Raw genomic sequence first — 26,166 nt, forward strand, 5'->3', positions numbered from 1 at the left:
CTTAGAGAGTGAGCTAGCAGACAAAAGATCTCTCTCTGCACTTCTTTCTCCCTCCCTCTCTGTCTTTCAAAGGTAGAGTTACAGAGAGAGAAAGAGAGAGAGCGAGAGCGAGAGAGAGAGAGAGATCTCTGCTGGTTCACTTCCCAAATGGCTCCAATGGCCAGGGTTGGTCTAAGCCAAAGTCAGAAGCCTGGCACTCCATTCATGTCTCCCGTGTGGGTGTCAGAGGCCCAAGCACTTGGACATGTTCTGCTGCTTTCCCAGGTGCATTAGCAGGGAGCTGGATCAGACGTGGAGCAGCCAGGACTGGAATCCAGACTCATATGGGATGCTGTGTCACAGCAGGCAGCTTAACTCACTGTACACAAAGCTGCCACCCAAGTAATTTTAACCCCTGTACCAAACACCTACCCTAGCTCCAGGTAGACCTTGACTTGTTGGGGTGAGAACTGACAGCTCAGGGCCATAATGTATTTTCTACTCAGCTTGTCAGTTTGTGATGGGTGGGGCTTTGAGGAAGAGTTCTCAGGGTGATTTGTAGCTTCAGTGGAGCAAGCCAGCCTGGACAATGGGAGGGGTGTGGACAGTGAAGAGATGGCCACGGAGGTCACTGTGGGAATGCGACAAGACAGGAGACCTGTTCCTCACATGACACAGCTGCCCAGAGCCATCTACATCATCAGCCTTAAGACTGCTGCCCTTTTTGGTCTGGTGTTTCTACTCCTGGCATTATTCCTTAAGAAATCTTTCGTTAGGGGGCCAGACACCATCTTCAATACTGGTATCCCATATTGGAACTAGTTTGAGTCATGGCTACGTCATTCCCAATCTGACTCCCTGCTAGTGCACCTGGCAAAGCTGCAGAGGATGGTCCAAGTCCTTGGGCACCTGCATCCATGTGGGAGATATGGAGGAAGCTCCTGGCTCCGAGCTTTGGTCTGGCCCAGCCCCAGCCATGTAGCCATTTGGGGACTGAACCAGCAGATACAAGGTCTCTTGCTCCCTCATATTCCTCACTTACTCTGTAACTCTGCCTTTCAAATAAAAATGTATTTAAAGAAAAAGAAACCTTTCATTAGAAAATAGTTCCAAAGAGGAAATGGATTGAAGTAGTTATAAGCATAAAAAATATTCTTAAAGATATCTGTAATAGTGGAACTGGGAGATAAGTGCTCCTTTGTTGAACATCTGAGTCAAGTAATTTATAGTTTTCCACTTGGTGGAATATTACACAGCCATTACAATAATGAGCACATGGGCTATATAATAAGTTGGAAAGCTTGTTATGATATAAGAAGTGAAAATAGCATGCTACAGAATAAGCACATAATGGTTAACCTGTAAAACACACACGTGGGAAAAGATTACAAGGGGGAAATGATAATAGTTGTTGGGTTGGTGGGATTGTGACTGCTTTCCTTGACTCTGATGCACAGATTGGCTTCTGTTAAAAGAAAACTTAATTTGGATGACTACTCCCTACCATTTAACAGTGACTTTCTCTAAGATGCAGGGTTAGGGGGAGCTTTTGCAAATTCATTGCTTTGGGTAATGTTTAAACCTCAGCTGTGAGCACATGCTACTTGTGTAATTAGAAGAAACAAAGATATTTTAAGATGCTAGAATTAAAAATTGACCAAGTTTCTGTTTCCCAAGAAAGAGGACACGAGAGAGAAGAGTCAGCTAAGCTGTTTATACCTGTCTTCCTCAGCATTTAAGAGGCCTGGGCCCATTTGGATGCAATCATTTATTCGTTCATTCAGACATTCTTGTGACAACATTTGATACTAAACCCCTTGTAGATGGCGGTTGCCCAGTAATGAACAAGACAAAGTCACTGACCTGATAGTGATTTCATTCTAACTGTGGAGAGACAGACAGCACACCAGGGGCAACACACCAGCAGGTGAAAGTGCTGTGGAGGAAGTAAGATGAGACATGTGAGGAGGGACAGCTGGGCAGAGCCCCGATTAAAAACAGTGAGGCAGTGGGGCAGGGACCTGGGCAGAGCAGTACAGGAAGCACACTGGATGCCCAGTGTATGGGCCCTGCCCGGTTCCCTGGCTTCCTCCAGCCCCGTGGGTCCCTGGGCCAGGACTGACTCCCACCTCCCAGCTGGCATTTGCTTGGCATCTGAAACTTCCACTGCCCTCAAACCCTCCCCGTGTGCAACAACTGCTCCTGATACTCTGGGCAGATGGCTCCATGGATCAGCCTGGCCTCTGGCTGCTGCACTTGGCTGGCATTTTCTGGTAGGGCTGGATCATCTGAGCTGCCTGGTAGAGCCAGGGCAGACTGGCTGGCAGTCAGGCTGGCTCTGGGGAATGTGTGTCCTGGTGAGAGGTTTTTGAATGCTTGCATGCCTATAGGCCTGAGAGGTGGCTGCTGCCAGGGTACTGGGAGGGCCAGTGTGGCTCTTGCCAGAGTTTAGCCTTAGGAATGGGCTGGGAGCTTTCCTAATGCCAACGCCCAGTTCTGTGCTCTGTTGTTCATCCACTCAGAAGCACATGGCCTCCTCCCAGCTTCTCGTGGTCTCTCTACACAATGCCAGCCTCACAGAAGCAGACACACAGAGAGGAACAACGTCTTCTGAGGAACCCCCGGGGCTGATGGTGCTGTGGATGGACCAGGCGAGAACCCCAGAGCCTGACTCATGGCACTGGAGCCCCAGCCCAGAGAACAGGCTAAAAGTTGAGCTCCATCTATGCAGGGGGCCTGAGGATGAACTAAGTTCATGCTTCCAACATACTGAGAAAAACACCTGCTGTGGTCCTTATTGCACCTTGGCAGGCACAGGGACTCTTGAAAGACCTGCAAGGTCACTGAGCCCAGTGGCTTTCCCAGAGTTTGCAACACCCACATCTGAGCCAGGCAGGGCCACAAAGGATTGCCTTCTGCTTGGTCACCTTCTTGTCCCTGCTCCTCAGCTTGGTGACCATGGGGGAATCTGGGTGCTCTCGGACCTTGCAGCTCACCTGAGATGTGGAGTGAGTGCCCTCCCTTCCCATACTCCAACCACCCAGCTCGGAGCCTCACAGATGTCTGGGTTCAAGGTTGCTGAAGCGGCTCCTGACTACCTTGCTCTTGGGAGCCTCGGAGAAGGGCTGTGTCTCCCCCAGAGTGTGAAACCGTAGTGATTTGGAGGTGCCTGGCAATGCCTGGGAAGCAAATGGCATGAAAGAGAAAGACCTAGCTTTTGAGGAGAGAGGATTCCCCCATTTTCTAGTAAATGATGCTGCTCGGTGCACTAGCTCCCAGAGTCCTTGGCACCTTGGCTTCCTGGGTGGAAATTTTTCAGCAAACCTCAGGGCATTCATCTGGCTTTGCTTCCAGCCTGTCTTAGATTTGTACATGGTTTCTTCTCCCCATCCACTTCCCTCTGGCCTCTGCCCACTGTGGGCTGTCTCAGCAGGCTCTGGGCAGCAATGTGTGTCCCTCTGAGGGAACAGGATGCCGACCACCAGCTCCTCCTGCCCACTGCCCATGCCCTGTCATGGAAGCTCCCTGTCCTGCTGTTCACCTTGAGTTCCAGTCCCTCACTGGGACTCAGTGTTCCTAGTCCTTCTGCCAACAAGCACGAGGGCTCTTGGGTTCGAGTGTTGTTCCCCGAAGCCTGCTTATGAAACCCCCCATGGCTCTCAAACGCCTTCTGCCCTGCTGGGCCTCCTCCCCTGTCCTCCTCCTCTGTCCTCCCATGTCCTCCAGCCTGAGTTTTTCCTCCAGGGGCTGTCCTGCCTTCATGCCCAGGTCCTCATGAGAGTTGTGTTTGTCACCAGGAGAGAGAGGCAACGTTTAGCTGAGCTGCTGGTTCTCGCTGCTGAGGCTTACCTGGGACTGAGTGAGCACGAGGTATTGATAGGGGTTTGGGTGAGGGGAGGCAAAGGGAGTTGGGTGGGAGTGGGAGACAGGGCAAGGGAGAAGCCTGAGAGCCCAGCACAGGTTCATAGGTTTTCTTAATTTATTTGAAAGGCAGGCAAACAGATACACATGCTGAGAAAGAGAGAAATCTTCCATCCAGTGGTTCACTTCTCAAGGGTCTGCAACAGCTAGGACTGAACCAGGCAGAAGCCAGGAGCCTAGACCTCAGTCTGGGTCTACTTTGTGCATGGCAAGAACCCGAGTACTTGAGCCATCACCTGCTGCCTCCCAGAGTGTGCGTTAGTCCGAAGCTGGAATCGAATGCAGATGCTCAGACATGAGATATGGAGGTCCCACGCCATGACTTAGCTCCTGCACCAATCATCCTCCCATTGGGTGATTTTTTTTCAGAGATGGAGTTGGAGATGCCCAGGGCCTGCCTTTCACCTTAACATTTGCCCCAGGGGTCTGTATCCCCGTGGACAATGTGTCTCATGTTCCTCTGTCTTCACCCCAATTTGTGTCCCCAGCCAGGCCTCTCAGCTACACCCCGGTTCCTGGTGCCTGGACCAGCCGTGTTCTCCTAGCACCGCTCTTCAGGCTAATCTCGCCCAGGTATACTCCCCCTCCATCTACCCCATGCCTCCTGTCCCCCTCACCCTCTCCTACCCTCTCCCTCTCATACCCCTATTCTGCTTCACTTCCCTGTCGTATCTTCTCCTTTTGTCATAGGCTTTTGCCTGCAGGGGGTGGGCTGGGTGTGGGAGACACTGGCAGTTCTTCCAATGGGTCTGTGGGGCATGGGAAGGGGATACTGGAGCCTCTGAGCCCAGGGGCATTGTGGTGTCCTTATCACCTTGCCAGGCTGCCTACTTTGGGGCATCAGCCCCTCCTCAGAAAGGCCATAGCCTTTCCGCAGCAGCGGGGGCAGTCCAGGATAAAGCGAGGGTGAGGGTGGCTGTGCTGGGAAGACCCACGCTTTATGGTGCTGTCATTCAGGCCTGCCCCTTGTGCAGGCTGCTCCTTAGCTCTTGCTCTGGAAGCTGGCAGCTCAGCTCACAGCCCCTGGATGTCTGTAGTGTGGGAGCTGTGTTCTCCCGAGGGAGGGCTGCACGTGGGTTTACAGTTTCTTCAGGGTGTCTGTGCTCCTGACTCTTGGCATAGCAAGTATGGGAAAGTGGGATGGGGGTGGGGTTGGCCTTCGAGGCTGGTGAGGGCAGGGGCAGATGCCCAAAGCAGGAGAACTGTCCAGAAGTCTAGCACTTCTTTTTTTTTTTTTCTTAAAGGTTTATTCTTTTTTCTTTTTTCTTTTTTTCTTTGAAAGTTAGACTTACAGAGAGAAAGAGAGAGGGAGATTGTTCATCTGCTGGTTCACTCCCTAAATGGCCACAATGGTCAGGGCTGGGCCAGGCCAAAGGCAGGAGCCAGGATCTTCCTCTGGATGTCTCACATGGGTTCAGGGGCTCATGCCCTGCTGGATCAGAAGTGGAGCAGTAAGGACTCAAACCAGTGCCCATGTGGGATACCAGTGTCCTGGACATTGGCTTAACCCACTGTGCCACTGTGTTTTATTTTAAAAACAAATAAATAAACAAACAAGAAACAACTTGAGAGGTAGAGAGAGTTCCTTTCCGCTGGTTCACTTCCAAAATGTCCACAGTGGGTGAAGCCAAAGGCAGGAGCCAGAAACTCAACTCAGGTCTTCCCTGGGGGGAGTCCAGAACCTGGTCCCTGCTCACTGCTGGGTCTCACCACTGCATTAGCAAAATCCTGGAAGCAGGGCCAGGAATCAGACTCAGGTGCTCCCAGATGGCCGCCTGCCTGTACCACTACTGTGCCTCTTATACGAGATACAGAGAGAATGAATACATACTCATCCAACACACATTTTGAATACAAAATTTTCAGTTTTATGGAAGTTAGCCAGGCCTATTAGGAAACAATTTTAAGAGCGTATGGAAACATATAAAGAAAGAAAAAAATCACACAACGTCACCACCCGGAGGTGAGTATTGGTGAGTCTCTTGTTTATTTGCATCGATGTTGAACCTTTGCAGAATCAGAGTCACTTGAAATTATCCTGTTTCGGAATCCTGCTTTCTCCTTTTAACACTGCATCCAGTGAACACTTCCTTGAGTAGCCAGCTTTCCCCACCTGCAGACGAATCATGGCAAGGCAGAGTGCTGTCTCCATAGAGGTGCAGGGCAGCCAGCCAGGGCAGCCAGGGCTGCCAGGGCAGCAGTCAGTTCTGGAGGTGTGGCTGGCAGGCAAGCTTATCGCTGCCTCTTGAAGGGACTTTATGGATCCACCGGGTACAGAGGTGAAAGGGGGCAGTGGTCGGGGAGGCAACAGGAGCAAGCCAAACAGCAATGTGAAAATTCTGAACAGGGTGTGAGGTAGAGAGGGTTGTGATGCTTTGCCAGCCATCTCTAGCAGTTTGAGGTTCACTCTGCAGATGGAAGGTCCACTAATGGACTTGAAGTGAGGGGAAACAGCAGATGTTCATGCTTGTTTATAAAAGAGATTTGTTTATTTGAAAGACACAGTGATGGGGAGAGAGAGACAGACAGAGGGAGAGAGAAACAGGGAGAGAGAGAGAGAGAGAGAGATCTTCCATCCACTGGTTCATTCCCCAAATGTCCACAAAAGCCAGGCTGAGTCAAGCCCAAACCAGAAGCCAGGAGCTCCATCTGAGTCTCCTACATGGGTGGCAGGGGTCCAAACACTTGGGCTATATCCTTCTGCTGCTTTCACAGGTGCATTAGCTAGGAGTTGTATTGGAAATGAAAAAGCTAGAATTTGGAACTGGCTCTCCTATATGGGATGCAAGTGACAACTTAACCCAGTATACCACAGTGCCGGCCCCTTACCCATGCCTCTGTACTGTGGCCTGCAATGGTGAGATGCAGGGTTAGTCAGGAGGCTTGGAGTCATCTGTGTGTGACATGAGGAGGACTTCAGTCAGAGCAGTAGCAATGAGAAGAGGGAAATGACGCAGAGGTGGATTTCAAAGATACATAGGAGGCAGAAAGGGCAGGAGTTAGTTGCTAATTTGTTGGCATTGCCATGTTACTTGCCTTGGCCATAGGAATGCTTGTGGATGTGCCTTAGCCAGTGCATTTATTCATTCACTCATTTGAGAGAGATCTCACATCTACTGGTTTACTCTCCAAATGCCTTCAGCACCAGGGGCTGAACCAGGCTGGTACCAGGAGCCAGGAATTCCATCCAGGTCTCACACTTGGGTTCTTGAGTGACCTGTTGCCTCCCATAGGAAGCTAAATGAGAAACAGAGGTGGAACTTGAACTTAAACACTCTAATGTGGAATGTGAAATTCATAAATCGTGGCTTAACATGCCATTTCACAATGCTTGCCCTTCACTGGAATATCTTTATTGTTGCTTTTATGTATTTATATATTTTTTAAATTCCTTATTTTACTTGAAATAATTACAGAAAGAGAGAAAGCGAGATCTTCCATCTGCTGGTTTACTCTCCCGATGGCCGCAATGGCCAGAGGTGATTTGGTTGGAGGCTGGGAGCCAGGAGCTTTTTCTGGATATCCCATGTGGATCCAGGGTCCTAGAGCCTTGGGCCATCCTCTGATGCTTTCCCAGGCCATTAGCAGGGAGCTGGATTGAAAGCTGAGTAGCCAGGACTACAATTGACACCCATGTGGGATCCCAGGGCCTCAGACAGAGGATTAGCTTCCTGTACCACCATGCCAGCTCCTGCTTTTATTTTTTTAAAGTTATTTATTTACTTGAAGGACAAAATTACAGATTGAGAGAAAGGGAAAGAGGCAGAGGAAAAGAGATCTTCCATTTACTGTGTTACTCCCCAAATGGCTGCAGTAGCTGGGGCTGGGCTCGTCAAAGTCAGGAGCCTTGAACTCTGTCTCCCACATGAGTAATAGGAAGTTAAACTTGGGCTATTTTCCACTTCTTTCCGAGGCACATTAGTGGGGCGCTGGATTAGAAGTGGAGCAGCCAGGACTCAAACCAGCACCCCAGTGGGATTTCGATTTAGCAGGCAGAGACTTAACCTAACTGCACAGCACTGGCCTCCATTTATTGTTTCTTAATATTGGAAACATTTGAAATCCTCTCTGCTAACTATTTTGAAATACACAACTAGATGTCGGCCACGGCTACCACACTATGATATCGAGTGTGAGAAACCATTCCTCCCATCCAGCCATTCTCCTGCATTCATTAACCATCCTCTATTCATTCCCGTGACTCCCTGTAACCCAGAGCCTTGGAAAGTCCTTGGGTAGTTGGGTCACTTACACTGGTGCCTCTCCCGTTGCTGCCAGAATAAGTCCGAGCTAGTCCTCTGGGTACAGAGGAGGGAAAAGAGACAGATGGAGCAGAGCCATCCCAGCTGGCCTACCTCGGCCAAGTGCAGACCAGAGCATTAGAGAACTCTCGCATTCTCATGATCGCAGCAGGCCATGCTTTGCCAGCCCACAGACATGTGAGCTGGATGGTAAGCAATGATGGCTGATTGAGGCCATTGAATTTGGGGCCGAGTGGTTAGGTGTCATTGACTAAGATATGTCTTCATTCTTACGCTGAATGTTTTTTGTACACTGGGCACCATGCTAGGCTCTACAGCTGGAGAGATGAGATCCATAATCTTAGGAATGCTCATGAGAGTGGAAATGAAAAGGGGAAAGTCAGGGTGAATCCAGGGCCTCTGCTTCTGACTCAGTGCATGGTGATGATATCAATGAGAATGGGCTCGCAGATAGGAAATGGGTGGTGGGGGAAAGAGAATGGGTCTGATTTGAGAGGAGTTTGGGGGACATTTAGGTGGAGTTGTTTAGAAACAGCAGGTAGAGAAATGTAGAATTCAGGAGAGGAGTCTGGCTCAGGATTGCATGGTATCAACATAATATATAACAAAAAAGCAGTTTGCATCCCAGAGAGACGCAGGGATGCTGTGCACAGAGTGCTGTGCAGCTTTTGTCCAGAGTTAGCCTAAAAGCTGGATTTGGGTTTGTGGATACAAGGGAAAGACACTGAAAAGAAAGCACAGGGTCTACACAGGCAGTGAGCTATAACACAGCAAGTATTCAACTCTGAGACTAAGGTTACAAGAGGAGATTGGGGCCAGATGGTGAAGAGTTCCAAATGCTGGGCCAAGGAACCTGTATAGTGTTTCCTTAGGAAAGGGGAAAGAAGGCATTGAATGCTTTAAAAAAAAAAAAGATTTATTTTGTCTTTTGGAAGGCAGATTTACAGAGAGAAAAAGGGAAAGAGAGATGGAGAGATCTTCCAACTGTTGGTTCACTCCCCAAATGGCTGCAACAGCCAGATCATGGAGCTTCTGTCTCCCACATGGGTGCCAGGGGCCTGAAGATGTGAGACATCTTCTGCTGCTTTCTCAGGCACATCAGTAGGGATCAGAAGTGGAGCAGTGCCATATGGAATGCTGCTACTCACAGCCTCCCCACGATGAGGATATGTCATTTACAGCATATCTGCTTAGGAGAGGCCTGGGCCAAGGCGGCAGGACTGTGAAATGGATAAGGCCCTCACAAACATAATGGGCATCAAAAATAAATAAATAAATAAATAAATAAATAAATAAATAAATAAATAAATAAATAAATAAATAAATAAATAAGGCAGTGAGTATTTAGACATTCCTTGGGATGCTTGCAGTTCCATATCTGAGTGCCAAGGCTTGAGCCCCAGCCCTGATTCTTTCTTTTCTCTTTCTTTCTTTCTTTCTTTCTTTCTTTCTTTCTTTCTTTCTTTCTTTCTTTCTTGTGAGGGTCCAGAGAGGCTTTTTACAAAAGGGGGCAACATTCAGTCCTTCTTGGCAGTCACCTTGCCCATGGTGGCCATGACACTGCTCGGTTCCTCCCGCTTCCTCTTGACCCAGATGTGCATGCCCACCCTGTACTTGATGCACTTGAGGGACTGTTTGTCCTTGGAGACCTTGAGCAGCTCCATGGCATGGTGCCCGTAGGGAATGAAGCCACCCACTTCCTGGATCATGTCCTATACAAACTTGGTGTGCTTGGTCAGGCGCCCATGGTGGTGGTCGGGCCTCGGTTTGCTCATGTTCTTGGTCACCTTGTGGCCTTTGTGGAGGTCCATAGCCATAGGATAATGCAGAGCCACATCTGTGGCTTTCCAAAGGCTACTGATGCAGACACCCAGCCCTGCTTCTGATACCAACATCACTAATGTGTTTCCTAAAAGACGGTGGGCGACGGTTCAAGTATTTGGATCCCTGTCACCTGTGTGAGAGACCTTGATGGAGTTCTGGGTTCCCAGCTTTGGTCTGGTCTGATCTTAGCTGTGGCAGACATTTGGTGGGGTGTGAGCCAGGATCTCTATCTGTGTTTCTTTGCCTTTCAAATTAAGGTGGAATGTAATAACCAGCTACATCAGAGGCTCAGACTGTCACCAGTGAAGAGGCCTGTGGGCTAGACCAGGCTTTGGGGAGCAGAAGGGGACCTGGGTGCTGATGCTTGAAGACTAGTAAGGGTTAACACAGAGGAAAGGAAGGGAGAAGGGGCAGAAGGAACACTCCTTTCTCAACCTGCTGCTTTCCCTTGACATTAAAACTAAACACCAAAATCCTATTGAATGTGGCAAAAAAAATAGGTGTAACCACAATGAGATACTTAAAGTGATATCTCATTAAGGTGGCCATTTTATATATGTTAAAAATAAAGCACCTATAAAAGTTGGCAAGGAGGTTGGGCAATTGAAACCCATGTGCTTTGCTGCTGTGAATGTAAAATAGTGCAGCTGCTGTGGGGAACAGTGGAGTAGTTCTTCACAAGGTTAACCAAAGAATTACCATAGAATCTAGCAGTTCATTCTGCATGTACCTGAAAGAATTGCAAGCAGACTCTTGAAGAGATATTTATACACTCATGTCCTTTCATTTTTCTCAACGTTTCCTTTTATTGCTATTCAAATATTGAAAAACCAGAAAATCTAATTATCTGCCTGTGTTATGCTCCAGCCAAAGCATCAAATGTTTTCTTTCTGTTTCTTCCCATTCCCAAAAGTCATTCTACAGGTCAGTTCTTGGAGCTGAGTTTCATTTATTTGACTTTAGTATTCTAAAACACATAGGACAATTTAAACCCTATGGGTGTTGCTTCTTGGTGTCAAAAAAAAAGTGAATGGGAAATCATTCAAATGTGTTCAAAGTACAGATCTCTGATAAGTTGCTGCTTTTGAGGTGGGAAGAGAAATACATCACAGAACTCAAGTCATAGTTTATCAAAATGCTGGGTCTACAGGTCTAGCTGTAGTATTCTACTACATAAAATTCCCAGCAAGAACAGTTGAAGCATATGCTGACTCGATATCCTAGTCGGTTCCGGTGGTAGCATTTGCAGAAGAAGCCTGCTCAAGTTGTAGGCAGTGAATGTGGCTGCATGTGAGTGGCTCACTCGACTCACTCTGGACTTGGTGAAGACCACTGTCTGTTCTTTTTTTTAAGCTGAGACGATCTGATGCTGAGGAGGTGTTTCTGTTTTACCTGTCTTCCTCTCTACTCAGATAGCAGTTCCTCACTCTCCACCTTCAGACGGGGATCTGGAACATCATCCCTGCTCCGGCTGACCCTTGAGATGGGTCTGCTGGGGCAGCAGAAGAGTAACCAGGTTTCCTTTGTCAACGTTTCTGGGTAGATAGACTGAGAGATTGAATCCTGAATGTAGCCTTGAGAGGACATCCAAGAAGATTCTGGGCTCAAAGCTGGGTTTCACTTTGGTGGTAGATCCAAAGCAGAGTTTAAGGTGTTTAGATCTCAGGAAAATATGTACTGGACTCTCCAGTTACTCCAAGAACTAGACAGCCCAGGAAGAGCCTGGAAAACCAACCCCCAACACAGAGGGGCAAAATGAGCCCTTCCATGTTCAAAGGCATTCAAAAGTGTTCACAAGGTGGACACTCCATACAATGGAGTGTTCTTCAACTTCCAAAGAGATTCTGACCCACACTGTGTCATGGGTGAACTCTGAGCACAGGGAAATAAGCCAGTTACAACAAGGCAAACGCTAGATGTGATTCCACACCTAGCTCGGTCAAATTCATGGGGACAGAGTCGAGTGGTGGTTGCCCAGTGCTGTAGGGAGGGGGAATGGAGAAGTGGCTCTTGAATGGGTACAGAGTTTGAGTTGGAGATGATGGAAAGGTTGTGAGCTAGATCGAGAGTGTGATTGCATAACAACAGGATGCACTTAAAGCCACTGAGTCATAAGGTAAGTTGTATGGAATGAAGCAATGAACATAGCATGCAGTCAATAATTAGAGGAAAGGCATTTGGTCAAGCTGCTGGTTGGAATGCATGCATCCCATATTGGAGTGCTTGGGTTGCAGTCTTAAGTCTGTTTCCAGTGAGTCCCAATTTCCTGATAATGCAGCCTGGTAGGCAGCACAACAGGTGACAATGTCTCTAACAGATGGGCCCCTGCCATCCACATGGGAGATCTATATTGTGCTCCTCCTAGACCCAACTATTGTGGACATCTGGGGAAGAGATTGATGACCAGAGAAGGGGGCCACACTGGGAATCCCTCTGGCTTCCTCATGCCCCAGAGACTTGGGAGAAGGGCCGTGTGAAGGCCACTGTGGCCCCTCCCTCACCTGTCCCTTTTGTCTGCAGCAGCTGGCCTCAGGCAGCATCATGGCGTCTGCAGAGCCCTTGACGGCGCTGTCCCGCTGGTACCTGTATGCCATCCATGGCTACTTCTGCGAGGTGATGTTCACCGCGGCCTGGGAGTTCGTGGTGAACTTTAACTGGAAGTTTCCCGGGGTCACGAGCGTATGGGCACTCTTCATCTATGGTACGTCCATCCTCATCGTGGAGCGCATGTACCTGCACCTGCGCAGCCGCTGCCCGCTGCTGCTGCGCTGCCTCATCTACACGCTCTGGACCTACCTGTGGGAGTTCACCACTGGCTTCATCCTGCGCCAGTTCAACGCCTGCCCCTGGGACTACTCCCAGTTTGACTTTGACTTCATGGGCCTCATCACCTTGGAGTACGCGGTGCCCTGGTTCTGCGGGGCACTCATCATGGAGCAGCTCATCATCCGGAACACCCTTCGCCTCCGCTTTGACAGGGACGCCGAGCCCGGCCAGCCCAGCAGTGCCCTGGCCCTGGCCAATGGCCATATCAAGACCGACTGAGTGGCAGGGGAGGGATGGCTAGCGGGGCGTGAGGTGATGGGGTTGGAGAGTCTCTGTGGAACCCTTGAACAAAGAGACCAAGCTGGCTGCTTTGCCCCTCTGCACAGCACTAGGGCTGCCTAGGCTGGGCCTCAGCTCCGTGGGGCCCCCACAGCCCCTGCCTTCGCCACTGTTGCAAGATATGATCAGATGGTGAGGGGCAGGGTACCAGGCAACAGAGGGGCCCTGGGAAGGGGCCATGAATGTCTCCACAGCTCAGAGGCCAGAAGTCTGTTGCTGAGCGTTGTCTGGGCCACGCAGGTGACTTTGGAAACAGCACAGGCTGTGTCCTAGCTAAAGGATGCTGACAGTGGGGCCAGGGTGGGAGGAATGGGCAGGGGAGGCTCCAGGCTGCTGTGGCAGCCATATCCCTCTCTCTCACCTGGATTTAGCTGGGCTTTGGCTGGTTCCATTAGGCAATATTCAGGTGCTTGCTTGCAACCAATACCTCCCCAGGGGCCCACTGAGCTGCAGCCTAAGAGAGACTGGGCAGCCAGGAGGCTGCATTGGGGCCAGGTTGGTCTGCAAGGGTTGGGGAAACCACCCCTTGGCTCCTCTACCCTCCCCCAGGGCCCTTTGCTGCTCCTTAGGCCCTCTGGGGACCCACGTGGTGCTGGATTCCCACCAACCTTGGGCTTTGGGAGGTATCAGTCCCTGTGTGTTGGGTGGCGTTTCCCCTTTTCTCTCATCGTCAAGGCCTTTACCACTTAAGCTCTTGTATCCATGTTGGTCACTGCGTCCGCCCCTCCCTCCACCTCTCTGAGTAGCACAGCAGGTGCCAGATGTAGAACCCTAGTACACACCCTTCCCTGTTCCTACTTCCCTCCCTCCACCTCCAGGCTCCTGCAGTTTTGAGCCCACTCCTGTGAGCCTGAAGGCAGGGGAGACTTATGTGGAGCTGTGCCCTCCACACCCTTAGGCTGGTGGTCTGTGCCTGTGCTCACTCCCTGCAGGGTCCCAGATTAAAATAAAGGACTCTGTGCTGTCCCACCGCCAATTCCCAGCATTGTCAGGTCAAGATGGGCCCTGCGATCCACAATGGATACATAGAAGGAAATCAGTTGCCCTGATGGTTTTAATCTCATGTCCATCAGGAAATCTGGCTTGCTAGGGGATGGAGGAACAGATCTCCAGTGTTGGAGACCCACAGAGATGAGGAGCAAAAAGAGGATCTTGCAGCCTCAGCTCTTTGGAGCACACTCCATGGACAGTTCTATAGGCCCTGCTCTGCAGCGAAACCTCAGGGCTGCTCTGCGCCCCACCCCTTCCCAGCAAGGTGACCCCTTGAGAGCTTACTCCCTAATCAATACTGACCCTGCTGCTATCTCAGGCATTGCCACCTTGGCCCTCCCTCTTTCCTCCTTGACAGGTCCATTGCTGGCAGTGGACAGATGGAAGCCTCTTTGCAGCCCACTTCCTGTTCTGCCTTCCCCTCAAACTCGAGGGGAGGGACCCATCCCATGATACATGGTCTGTTCTTGACCGCACTAAAACTCTTAGGTAGAAATTAGCCTTTCTCTTTTTTTCTAGATCCTTGCAAAATCATAATATCGCCTGCAGAGGGACATTCCTTTTTGGCTGGTTGCACCACCTTGGCCATGCAGATAGCTTGCACTGGGTCACTGGCTGGTCTGTGGAATAGTGCACCGCAGTAGTGTCCTGGGTCAAGAGGAAGGAAGGCTTGGAGTCTTTGGCAAAAATTTTCTCTAGTTTACCATACCGGGGCAGGCCATGAAGGGCACGTGTCAGTCCACTACCTGGCCAGGCTCCCTCCAGTCCAGGGATGAGCCCCAGTCTGCAGGTGGCAGGGGACAGCTCTGCCTTGGACTTCATTCTGCTCCCAATCCCAGAGCTTTGAGAATTCTGGGGTCTTGGGCTTCCTGTGGGTGTGGATTGCTTCCAGAAGGAGCACATTGTCTGGCTCCATTGTTCTCCCTAGGCAATTGTTTTATTTTAAGCCCTCATCCCCAGTTCGGAATGTGTCTTGGTCTCCTCGACCTCAACCAAGGGGTCCCTTAACCACACCACCCATGTTCACACTCTTCTCCTGTGATTGAACGCAGTGGCCAGCTTGCCCGAGTCTGCCAGCACAAGGTCTCCACAGTCCTCAGCCAGAGCAAAACACTTAGATTGTCCACTGGCTCGTACCACTCCACATGTCGCCATGTGGGCACTCCCTGGCACCGTTTTCTCTCTGGGTCCAGTAACACCCAGGTGCGGGGGGCCCTGGAGTAAGGCTGCATTCCTGGCAGTTTCTGCTTCATCTTGGTGCCCCTTTTCTCCTCTGGCCCGTGGCAAGGCACAGGGCCCCTCCCCCAACCCCACCCACCACAAGAGGGAAAGTGGCCACTGGGGCCCTGTTCTGCAGGTCAGCCTCTCCAGACTTCACTCCTTGCTTTTTGAGGGGATGGGGAGGGGGAGTATCTTCAAGAGCCCAACCCCTTAGTGCCCAGAGACTCTACATTTGGGGTAGTGCCAGCCCTGCCAAGCAACAGGGTGCTGGTAAGCAGTCTGCTAGCTGTTCATGACTCCCCTAATGTTCTTAGCCTCTCCCTGCCAGACCCAGCACAGCTTTGAACGACAGGTCACCGTGTGCTGCCCTGCATGGTTGGACTGTTTCTAATGTCGGCTAGCATCCCACCCCACGTCGCATCCTCTCTTCAATGCCAGTGGGTCACAACGGCCTATGCTTATTCACAGCAATAATACCCAGGAAGTGCCCAGGAAGCCCTTTTGTGCTCATCCCCTCTGCTCTGCATGGGTCCCCTGGGGAGGCTGCCACGGAACGGGTCCATTTCTGAGAACCTGCACAGAGAGAGCTCTGGGGCTGTGGGCGTCATGGTCAGGGGCAGCAGTATACAGGTGGGCCTGCACCTGCCCATCACCAGGGGCAGTGGATAGGCCCATGTTTCCAGGAGCTTTGGCTAAGATGGGGCCAGTGTTTGCAATTCTGAGGCCTCCCCAGACCTGCAGGAGCCTTTGAAGTGAGTGGGTCTGTCTCCCTAACTGGGTGGCTCTCGAGAAGGACACTGTCATGGCCGGGATGTGTGCCCGTCGCCTGCTCTGTGTCTCTGTCGGTCTCTCTGTCTCTTCCTTTTCACATTTGTGCTTATCAAATATACCGGTGTTTGTGTTCCAGGACTGCCTCTGACTCATCCCTTCTGTGGTGGGGTCCTATTTCCCAGGGCTGCGGGGGGCCAGGGCATTCACATCCTGAACCAAGAGGGATGCTGTGTGGGGAGGGCAGGTAGTATGCTTGCCAGTCCTTTTCACTCCACCTTGACCCTCTCTGGTAACCTGACTCCACTCCATGCCCCATAGTCCTCAGGGGGCATAATTTGGTCCCTGCCCATGAGACAGATGGGGAGTGCTGGGCAGTGTACAGGTGGGCTGCTCCTGCCCATAAGATGCACTCCTTTGAAGGCAGATCTGGGGTATCTTGAAGGGCATGAGGGGCCCTAGGGTCCTCTAAAGAGCTAAGAGGCCAGAACCTCTTTCTGTGACCCTCAGAATCAGGCCTTGAAGAAACATGGGTACCTGGGTAAACCCCTGGAAGCTCCCCTTTCCAGAGAAACGTGTTTAGGGGCAGTGATCCCTCCTCAGCTTATGTTCCTCTACTCCATGTAGTTCACCTATACCTACCACCTTCATGCAAGGACCCAAGAACATGGGCCATCATCCGTTGCTTTCCCAGGTGCCTTAATCAGGAACTGGAGCAGAAGTGCAGCAACCAGGCCCTGAAACAGCAATGCAAGATGCTGGTATCACTGACAGTAGCCTAATGCACTATACGGCAATGTCAGGCCCCAAAGTTTCTTTTTTGTTTTAATTTACCTCTTGAAATGCAGAGTGACAGAAGTGAGATAGAAGAGAGAGAGCTTTCAGCCATGTTGATTCACTGCCCCCAAATGGCTACGATGGCCAGGGCAGGATCAGGCTGAAGCCAGGAGCCAACATGGGTGTAGGGACCTAAGCCCTTGAGCTGTCACCCACTACCTTCCCAGGAGCATTAACAGAAATCTAGATCTGAAGTGGAGTAGCTGGGACTTGAACTGAAGCTCCAATATGGGATGCTAACATCGGTGGCAGCTTAACACTGCACCGCAACACCAGCCCAGTAAAAACACATCTTTAACTTAGTCTCTCAGAGAAGAATTTTCTAGAAAGAAAACCAAATGCAGTAAATTTTAGTCTGATTTATAGGACTTCAGAGGCTGGAGGCAGATCCACGGTGGGAAGACTGAGGGGGCACTGGACCCTTGGCACCCTCAGCACCTTGGCAGCCTTTGCCTGTTCACCCCCTCTCCCACATTCTAAGAACACCATATGGACAAAATTGAGGGCCCGGGAGACAGCCAATGCCAAAGTCCTTGGCTATGTCTTCTGAAATCTTCCCCACCTTTGCAAAAGCTGAAGGCTCAATCAACAGCAGGTAAGAAGTGGCCATGCCTTGTCTTGTCATCTCAGAGTGTCCATCTCAGAGTTCCATGGTAAACCAGGGAATGGTAGAGTGCCCGTGTGTGGAGATAGAGAAACAGGTGCGGGAAAAGGAAGTGACCGGCTTGTAGCCCTGAAGAGTAGAGGATCGGGTGTTCCTATTTGCAACCGCAGCTATGATTCCTTCCACCACTGGGACGGTGGCCACTAACCCTGGGACTATGACCAGGTGCTGGCGCTCCATGCTCAGTGTGCACCCTCTCATTTTCACTCATTCTAGATGAGCACTGCTATGTTGTTTCACAGTGGGGAAGGAAATCTGTGAGCATCCAGTCTGCAGTTCTGGATTCTGCACACTTCTCTGCAAATCCTTGTGGGTTCATTTTAAGCAGAAGACCCTTGGCAGCAAGGGTGCATAACCAGTCAGACACTCCCCTGTACTCTGAGTAAATTCTGGAAGCTTCTAGAGTACAACTGTCACAAGTGCCACCTGCAAAGGGGAGTTGAAGTGTTTGGGAGTGGGAGGGTAGAGGAGAGTACAGGCCACCAGGAAGGAGGAACAGGATGGCATTGTAGCCACCAGTTAGGACAGTTGGCACAAGGCATTCTCTTTGTTGGTAGCGAGCTCTGAAATGTTGGCCTTTGATTCTCCCAACCTGTGATGCCCTCTGCTTGAGCCCATTTTCATGACTTGGGGTGAGGCTAGGCTCCCCTGGTGACAGCTGCTCTTGAGCAACCTGAAGCTAACCAGGTACATCTTTCTTCTAAAAGAAGAAATTCCTGCAAGGAACCTTCTGGGAACTCCAACAGGGCTGAGAAATGAACTGTTCAGTCCATCAGGTCCTTCTTGGACACCTGCCATGTCCAAGTCCAATAACTGGTGACACTGATGTCTCATCAAGGAGAAAGGTCAAAGGGAATCCCATACTGAGTTAAAAAGTCACAAGTCAGACTCCAAGAAGAGGCTCTACCTGGAGGATCTGACCTTCTACGAGGGTAGGTAACGATTTCCAGCAGAGAGACACTTAGTGCAGACCTGAAGGTAAATCAAGTGTGCTTTCAGAAGTGGAATGGCTTATCAATGCTCAGAAATGCAGATGTTGAAGCCAGCATGGTGGTGTAGCCGCTGCTTGTGACACTGGCATCACACATTGCAGCACTGGTTCAAATTCCAGCAGCTCAGCTTTCTATTCAATCTCCTGCCAATGCGCATGGAAAAGAAAGCACAATGTGATCCAAGGGCTTGGGGCCCTGCCAGCCACATGGGAAACCCCAGTTTTGGCTTGGCCCCAGTCCTGGCTATTATAGCCATCTGGAGAGTGAACTAGCAGATGGAAGATCTCTTTCTGTCTCTCCATCTTTCTGTCTCTCATTCTGTCATTAAAATAAATAAATAGATAATAAATAAATAAATAAAAATTTTTAAAAGAATAAGGAAATACAGATGCTTATTGTTCCCAGGAAGATGCCTGGTGCAGTTCAATGCTGATCAAAATCAGTACATAGTGAACATTGAAAGGAACTCTTCATGAGGAAAGTCTTGATTGTGCCTCAGTCCTTGTGATCTACCATAAAGCCAGGTGGTTTTGCAGAGTTCTGCAAGCTCTTCTGTGACCCTGAAGCAAGAGCTTGTGTTCGGACGGTCTCCACAGCTGTTCTTTCTTTGCCCGTCACCACAGACCAATCTACAGTCCATGAGCCCTCCCAGAGCCCTTGCTCCCTTCTCAAAGCTTTTGACCTTGGCCAATGATTTGTTCACTGGTTGTGCTCCTTCTTAATCTGGGTAATGATGTCCTTTTGGCACCCACCCACAGGTGGTCTGATTGGACTCTTTGCTTTTGTTACAACATACCTGCTCAATGAGAAGGAATTTATGAGTTTACACGATGGTGAAGGCTCCTGAGGCTGAAGCACTTGAAAGTGTGGGGTGACAAGAGGGAACTTCAAAAAATTCACAGAGGAGCCCGGTGCCGTGGCCTAGCGGCTGAAGTCCTCGCCTTGAACACACTGGGATCCCATATAGGCGCTGGTTCTAATCCTGGCAGTTCCACTTCCCATCCAGCTCCATGCTTGTGTCCTGGGAAAGCAGTAGAGGACGGACCAACTCCTTGGGATCCTGCATCCGCATAGAAAACCCAGAAGAGCTCCTGGCTCCTGGCTTCAGATCGGCACAGCACCGGCTGTTGCGATCACTTGGGGCCATTGCAGTCACATCGGACAGAAGATGTTCCTCTCTGTCTCTCCTCCTCTCTATCTATATCTGACTTTGCAATAAAAATAAATATCTTTTTAAAAATGCATCTTTTTGCTAAAGTTTTTTTAAAAAAGAATATTTTTATTGGGAAGGCAGATTTACAGAGAAGGAGAGACAGAAACATTTTCCATCCACTGGTTCACTCCCCACGTAGCCACCATGGCAGAGCTGAGCTGATCCAAAGCCATGAACAGGAGCTTCTTCTGGCCAAGCAGATGCAGGGTTCCACAACTTTGGACCATCCTCTGCTGCTTTCCCAAGCTACAAGCAGGGAGCAGCCAGGACACAAACCGGTGCTCATATGGGATCCCGACGCATGCAAGGCAAGGGTTTAGCCACTGAGGTAGCGTGTCAGTCCCTTATGTGACTTCTCAGAAGACATTGAGCCCCTCCGAGACTTTGTTCGGTGGCTTTAGTCCAAGTTTAGCCAGTTTGGTTTCCTGGGCATGTGTTGTGGCCTCTCCCAGGCTGAGTGTAGAAGTGCGCATGTCTGCTCTCAAGCAGGGCATCAGAGGCCAGCTGGGCACAGTGAGCATCATAGATTGGAATGCTAGACACCTGTGTTGGTAATAGACTGTGTGGACCCTGCCTTGCAGCATTTTGTATTAGCTAACTCTGGTTCAACATTCGATTTATTGGTAGGTAAAAGCCATCCCTGTTTGCCTGGGACTAAAGATTTTCTCAGACTTTTTCAGGGAACTTTTTCAGTTCCCAAGTTAGTAGAGGCTTAGAATGCCCTAACTACATCTGAATTTAGCTCCTGTTTTGCTGAGTGATCCCTCTCCCCGCTGGATGTGACATCCTCAGGAGTTCTCTGCCCTGGGCTTGCCCAGCGAAAGCCCCAGGGCTGACCTGACATGCCCTACTCAAGCCGGAGGCCTCTTCTGCACCAAGGGCACGCCTCTCCCTTGGATGCTTTTCATTAGGAGCCCTGGGTGACATCAGGTGTTCTTCTGCTGACGTCCACTCAATCTGTTCCCCCAGGGCCACTGGCCTGCTGACCAGCAGGACCAGATGGCACCTTCTGTAGAACTATCTCATGGTCTCTGCATTTGCACGAGCCCCAAGCCTCCCAGGAAAGAGCTCTGGCATCTGCTGATGGCCACGTCTCTGCGCCCCTGCTAGCCCCGTGTGTGTTTTTCCTTCCTGTGTGTGTGTGTGTGTGTGTGTGCTAAAGGCACCAGCCGTCCATTCCTGGATGACACTCATCACCTTGAGAGGACAGATGACTTTGTCAGATGACAAAAAGAGGGAGGGTGAAGGTTAGGGAGGGAGGAGGGAAGGGGAAGGGAACAGATGGTTTCACATTCTTAACTCTTTTTTGCAACGAACCCCTTTCTCAATCTCTCTGGAATGTAATTGTGGTCATCTACACGCTGTGTATCTCTGGAGATCTCGGGATTGCCCAACAAAGATTTAGGGATCACTGGACCTGAATTACAGTCACAGGTCTCTGATTCGCTTGGGCATGTAACATGACCTCATCTGAAAATGGGGATGAAAACAGTGTGACTTCCTGGAGTGGCAGAGCGTGGATGAAACTATTGTCAAGAGCTTAGCATGCAATAAGTCTATGAAAATTTTATATTGGGAGATATTCTCCTTTCTTAGTTGCACAAGTAAAATGCAAACAGATGCCATTTTGGTAAGCAGTTTTGACTCCCTGCTGTTGTGGTCACAGTGGCCAAAACCCTGGGTTTGGGAATGTTGTTGATCTAGTTTGGATCGCTTATTATCAATAGGAAGGCAACTTATTTACCCTACATGCACACAAGTCTTCTCACCTATAGGATGAGAATGAAAAACTTGAGTTACATAAGATAATTTCTCTAGAGGCCAGCATTGTGACACAGTGGATTAAGCCATTGCTCATGATGCTTGCATTTCATATCAGATTGCTAGTTTCAGTTTATTGCTCTGCTTTTTTTTAAAAAAATATTTATTTGTTTTTGTTAGAAACACAGATTTACAGAGAGGAGAGACATAGAGGAAAAATCTTCTATCCACTGATTCACTCCCCAAGTGACTGCAATGGCCGGAGCTGAGCTGAGCCAGGAATCAGGAGCTTCTTCTGGATCTCCTGCATGGCTGTAGGGTCCTGAGGCTTCAGGCTGTCCTTTACTGCTTTCCAAGCCCACAAACATGGAACTGGATGGGAAACGGGGTGACCAGGACACGAACCGGCACCCATATGGGATCCAGGTGCAAGGTGAGCATTTTAGTTACTAGGCTACTGCACACCAGGCCCTGTTGCTCTGCTTCTACTCCAGCTTCCTGCCGACATGCACAAGAAGGCAAAAGAAGATGGCCTGTGTACTTGGGTCGCTGTCACTCATCTGGGAAACCAGGATTGAGTTTCTGACTCCTCGCTTTAAACCAGCCCAGCCCTGGCTGTGCAGGCATTTAGGGAGTGAACTAGCAGATAGAAGACTTTTAGATAGATAGATAGATGATAGATAGATGATAGATAGATAGTTCTGCGTTCTGCCTTTCTTTTTCTTTTTTTTTTTTTTTTTTAAGATTTTATTATTATTATTGGAAAGTCAGATATACAGAGAGGAGGAGAGACAGAGAGGAAGATCTTCCGTCCGATGTTTCACTCCCCAAGTGAGCCGCAATGGGCCGGTGTGCTCCGATCCAATGCTGGGAACCAGGAACCTCTTCCAGGTCTACCACATGGGTGCAGGGTCCCAAAGCCTTGGGCCGTCCTCGACTGCTTTCCCAGGCCTCAGGCAGGGAGCTGGATGGGAAGTGGAGCTGCCGGGATTAGAACCGGCGCCCATATGGGATCCCGGGGCATTCAAGGCGAGGACTTTAGCCACTAGGCCATGCCGTCGGGCCCCTGCGTTCTGCCTTTCAAATAACTACATCTTGGGGAAAAAATAATTTGTCTGTCTGATGTAATTGGTATAGATCCATGATCCCTTACCCAAAACTGATGAGATTTTGCGACACTTTGTGGATTCCAGAAAACAACTAACATTTATGTGCTGCATATTTTGAATCAGAGAGGGGTCAGCACCCCGAGTCAAGGACACAACTTAGATTATTTGTACATTGAAGTTTATGAATATCATGCTACATGGGGTTAAAGACCAAGTTGTCTTGTGATTGTACCTAGTGATACAGACAGGGTAACCATGCTACATTCACTCTGCAGATAGCAAACTGGGATTCAGGAGGATGGGTTTTGGGGACATAGCCCAGGGACTCCTCCCGTGACACCATGGAGGGTGACAGACTTGATGACCCTGTTCTAACCATTCCGTTGCTTAGCGAACCTTATCCCCCTCCAAAAATGTTGTTGCTACAATCAACTTGTCTTGTCCTTTTAAAATATGTGTATATCTCTACTCTCTTGGAAGATTCTGCTTTTTCTATTTTGTTTGTCTATTCTGCCTTGGACAACACCCTTGCTTTTTGAAACAACTAATGTCTTATAGAATCATACTATAATCGGGCCCGGCGGCGTGGCCTAGTGGCTAAAGTCCTCGCCTTGAATGCCCCGGGATCCCATATGGGCGCCGGTTCTAATCCCGGCAGCTCCACTTCCCATCCAGCTCCCTGCTTGTGGCTGGAAAAGCAGTAGAGGACGGCCCAATGCATTGGGACACTGCACCTGCGTGGGAGACCCGGAAGGGGTTCTAGGTTCCCTGCTTCGGATCGGTGCAGCACCGGCCTTTGCGGCTCACTTGGGGAGTGAATCATCGGACGGAAGATCTTCCTCTCTGTTTCTCCTCCTCTCTGTATATCTGACTTTGTAATAAACTGAATAAATCTTTAAAAAAAAAAAAAGAATCATACTATAATCTTATCTTCACCATTTACATCTTGCTGGTCATTTTCATGGCTGCAATTTTGCTTGGTTCTGGAAGAATGCTGCAGTCATTCATTTTAAACTTTACCTTGGGGATGAGCAAGCACATTGATTTGAGAGCACCTGTCCCTTGAGCCCCAGGCTGGCTGGCAGCCCTTGGGACAGCATTTTTCCAGGCACTTCAGCTCTATAGTTGTTCCCTACCAGCTAATCGATTAACATTTATTGAATGCTCAGCAACATATGGTGTGCTCTTTGGTGCTTGGAGACACAGACCCATAAGCTATGTCTCCTCTCTAACCGTCAAGGAGCTAATGTGTAAGTAGGAAGGCCTTTCAATTTTAAATCAAGCCGTGTGTGTGCCCAGGCAGTATGCCTTCTAAGCAGAGCTGCTAAGATGGGCATCAAGGGCTAATATACATGAGGAAAGCAAGGACTTCACCTAGGTCTCAGATCCACCCTCTTGCTAGTCAAGGGCATTGGTTCCAGTCAACAGGAAGGTGCTAAACAAGGAATGGGGAACTGAGTAAATAAGTTCGGGGTTCCATTGAACTCTCTGCTTCACCAGGTCTTACTGTCAGGCTCTGATGCTTAGAAGAAGTCAGAGTTGGGGAACTGGCTCTATCTAGCTTTTCCTTTCTCTGTCTCTGTTGGCCCGTCCGACAAATGAGCACCACATGAATGTGTTCCAGGGGCTGAGAGTCATCCCAAGTATCAGGTGAGACCCTGATGAATTCTTCAGAAAGAGCGAAGGTTTGGCACCAGTGTGGTGGCTCAGTAGGCCCCCTTGCAGTAGCAGTATCCCGTATGGGAGCCAGTGTTAGTCCCATCTGTTCCACTTCCAGTCCAGTTCTCTGCTTATGGCCTCAGAAAGCAGTGGAGGATGATCCAAAAATGTGAGAGACTTAGGATTGGCCCAGACCAGTAATACCACCAACTGGACAGTGAACCAGCAATGGAAGATTCTCCCTTTGTCTGTCCTGCTCTCTGTACCTCTGCCTTACAATTAAAAATAAATAAATCTTGGGCCTGGCGGCGTGGCCTAGAGGCTAAAGTCCTCGCATTGAATGCCCCGGGATCCCATATGGGCGCTGGTTCTGGTCCCGGCAGCTCCACTTCCCATCCAGCTCCCTGCTTGTGGCCTGGGAAAGCAGTCGAGGACAGCCCAATGCATTGGGACCCTGCACCCACGTGGGAGACCCGGAAGAGGTTCCAGGTTCCCGGCTTCGGATCGGCGCACACCGGCCCATTGCGGCTCACTTGGGGAGTGAATCATCAGACGGAAGATCTTCCTCTCTGTCTCTTCTCCTCTCTGTATATCTGACTTTATAATAAAATAAATAAATCTAAAAAAAATAAATAAATCTTTAGAAAGAACAAAGAGTTACCCACACGATCTAGGGCATGTTGGAGATTCATTCTTTGCCAGGTCCTAGCACCCAGCACAGTGTGGGGCCGGCACAGGAGCTCAATAAGCATTTGTTGAATGCACCAGCGAGTTGAGTAATATTAGTACAAAAGGGACTTCAAAGGATTTATGGGCACTGTGTATAATTTAAAATAAAAACTGTACATGGATTTTAACATATTTTATTGCTACTAAATAAACTTGTCTTTTAATTTCATTGTCCATGAATTTTTCAAGCACCTTCCATTGAAGGACAGAGAACCCCACCACATTGAGTTAAATCAGAGCAGGAGTCCCCATCCCCTGACACACAAACACACTCTCTCTCTTTTTCCCTCTCTTTCTCTCTCTCTCTCTCTCTCTCTCTCTCTCTCCCTACCCCATAAAGCAGTCACCCTCCTCAGGACTGCTAACCATGTAGCCCTGACTCTGCCAGAACAATTCTTTCATCTGGGACATCAGAGATCCAAACCCTGAGGTTCATCCCAGGACAAACGTGCAGAGGCAAGAGCTGCTCAAGTTTCAAGGGCTGCCAGATTGGCCAGCTCGCCCAGCATTTCCCGCTCCTGGCTGCTGACACAGGGCAATGGCCGGCCCAGGAGGCATCAGCCAACAGCGGCATGATGACCAGCAGTAGAACTCAGCACCCAGAGGGCCGTCAGCCACGCCCTCATCCACTCCCAGCAGGAGCACAGGTGTCCTGTTGCCCTGCAGCCGTAGGGACTGCTGATCCTGGGCTCTTTGGTGCACATCAAGGACTCACTTTAAAGTGGCCGGAGCCACTGCACTTTTCCAAAGATTTCCAGTGTTTCTTGCAGGGATGTCATTAAAAAAATATATTTATATATTTATTTTTATTGGAAAGGCAGATTTGCAGAGAGGAGAGACAAAGATCCTCCATTTGGCTAGTTCACTCCTCCAAAGGCCTCAATGACTGGAGCTGAGCTGATACAAAGCCCAGAGCCAGGAGCTTCTTCTGGGTTTCCCATGCCCAAGGGCTTAAGCCATCTTCTCTGCCTTCTCAGGCCACTAGCAGGGAGTTGGAGCAAAAGTGGAGTAGTGAGGACTCAAACCAACATCCACATGGACTTTTGGCACAGCAAGCAGAGGCTTAACCTGCAGGGCCACAGGGCCAGCTCCATGTCAATGGCATTCTTACTGTGAGCTCCTGGTGAGCAGG

General features: G+C 49.7%; 1 protein-coding gene and 1 pseudogene across 10 annotated transcripts in view; one reads left to right on the forward strand and one right to left on the reverse strand.

Annotated features, from left to right (window-relative positions):
- TMEM229B (transmembrane protein 229B) overlaps positions 1-16,208 on the forward strand; it is a 47,845-nt gene extending 31,637 nt beyond the window's left edge. For 3 of the 10 annotated variants that reach the window (XM_058655422.1, XM_058655421.1, XM_058655424.1), the window contains 3 exons: positions 3,748-3,849; positions 4,393-4,473; positions 12,507-16,208. In XM_058655422.1, coding sequence (XP_058511405.1) covers positions 3,754-3,849; positions 4,393-4,473; positions 12,507-13,031 — 702 coding nt within the window. In that variant the 5' untranslated portion in view covers positions 3,748-3,753 and the 3' untranslated portion in view covers positions 13,032-16,208. Of the gene's footprint in view, positions 1-3,747; positions 3,850-4,388; positions 4,474-12,506 lie in introns of all 10 variants that reach the window. The other 7 variants (XM_058655429.1, XM_058655430.1, XM_058655431.1 and 4 more) reach the window with 6 other exon arrangements.
- Positions 9,680-10,305, reverse strand: LOC105941781 (large ribosomal subunit protein eL36-like; annotated as a pseudogene).
- Positions 16,209-26,166: the final 9,958 nt, after the last annotated feature.

Source organism: Ochotona princeps, chromosome 26 (genome assembly GCF_030435755.1).
Source record: "Ochotona princeps isolate mOchPri1 chromosome 26, mOchPri1.hap1, whole genome shotgun sequence".
In the NCBI taxonomy this organism is placed as follows: Eukaryota; Metazoa; Chordata; class Mammalia; order Lagomorpha; family Ochotonidae; genus Ochotona; species Ochotona princeps.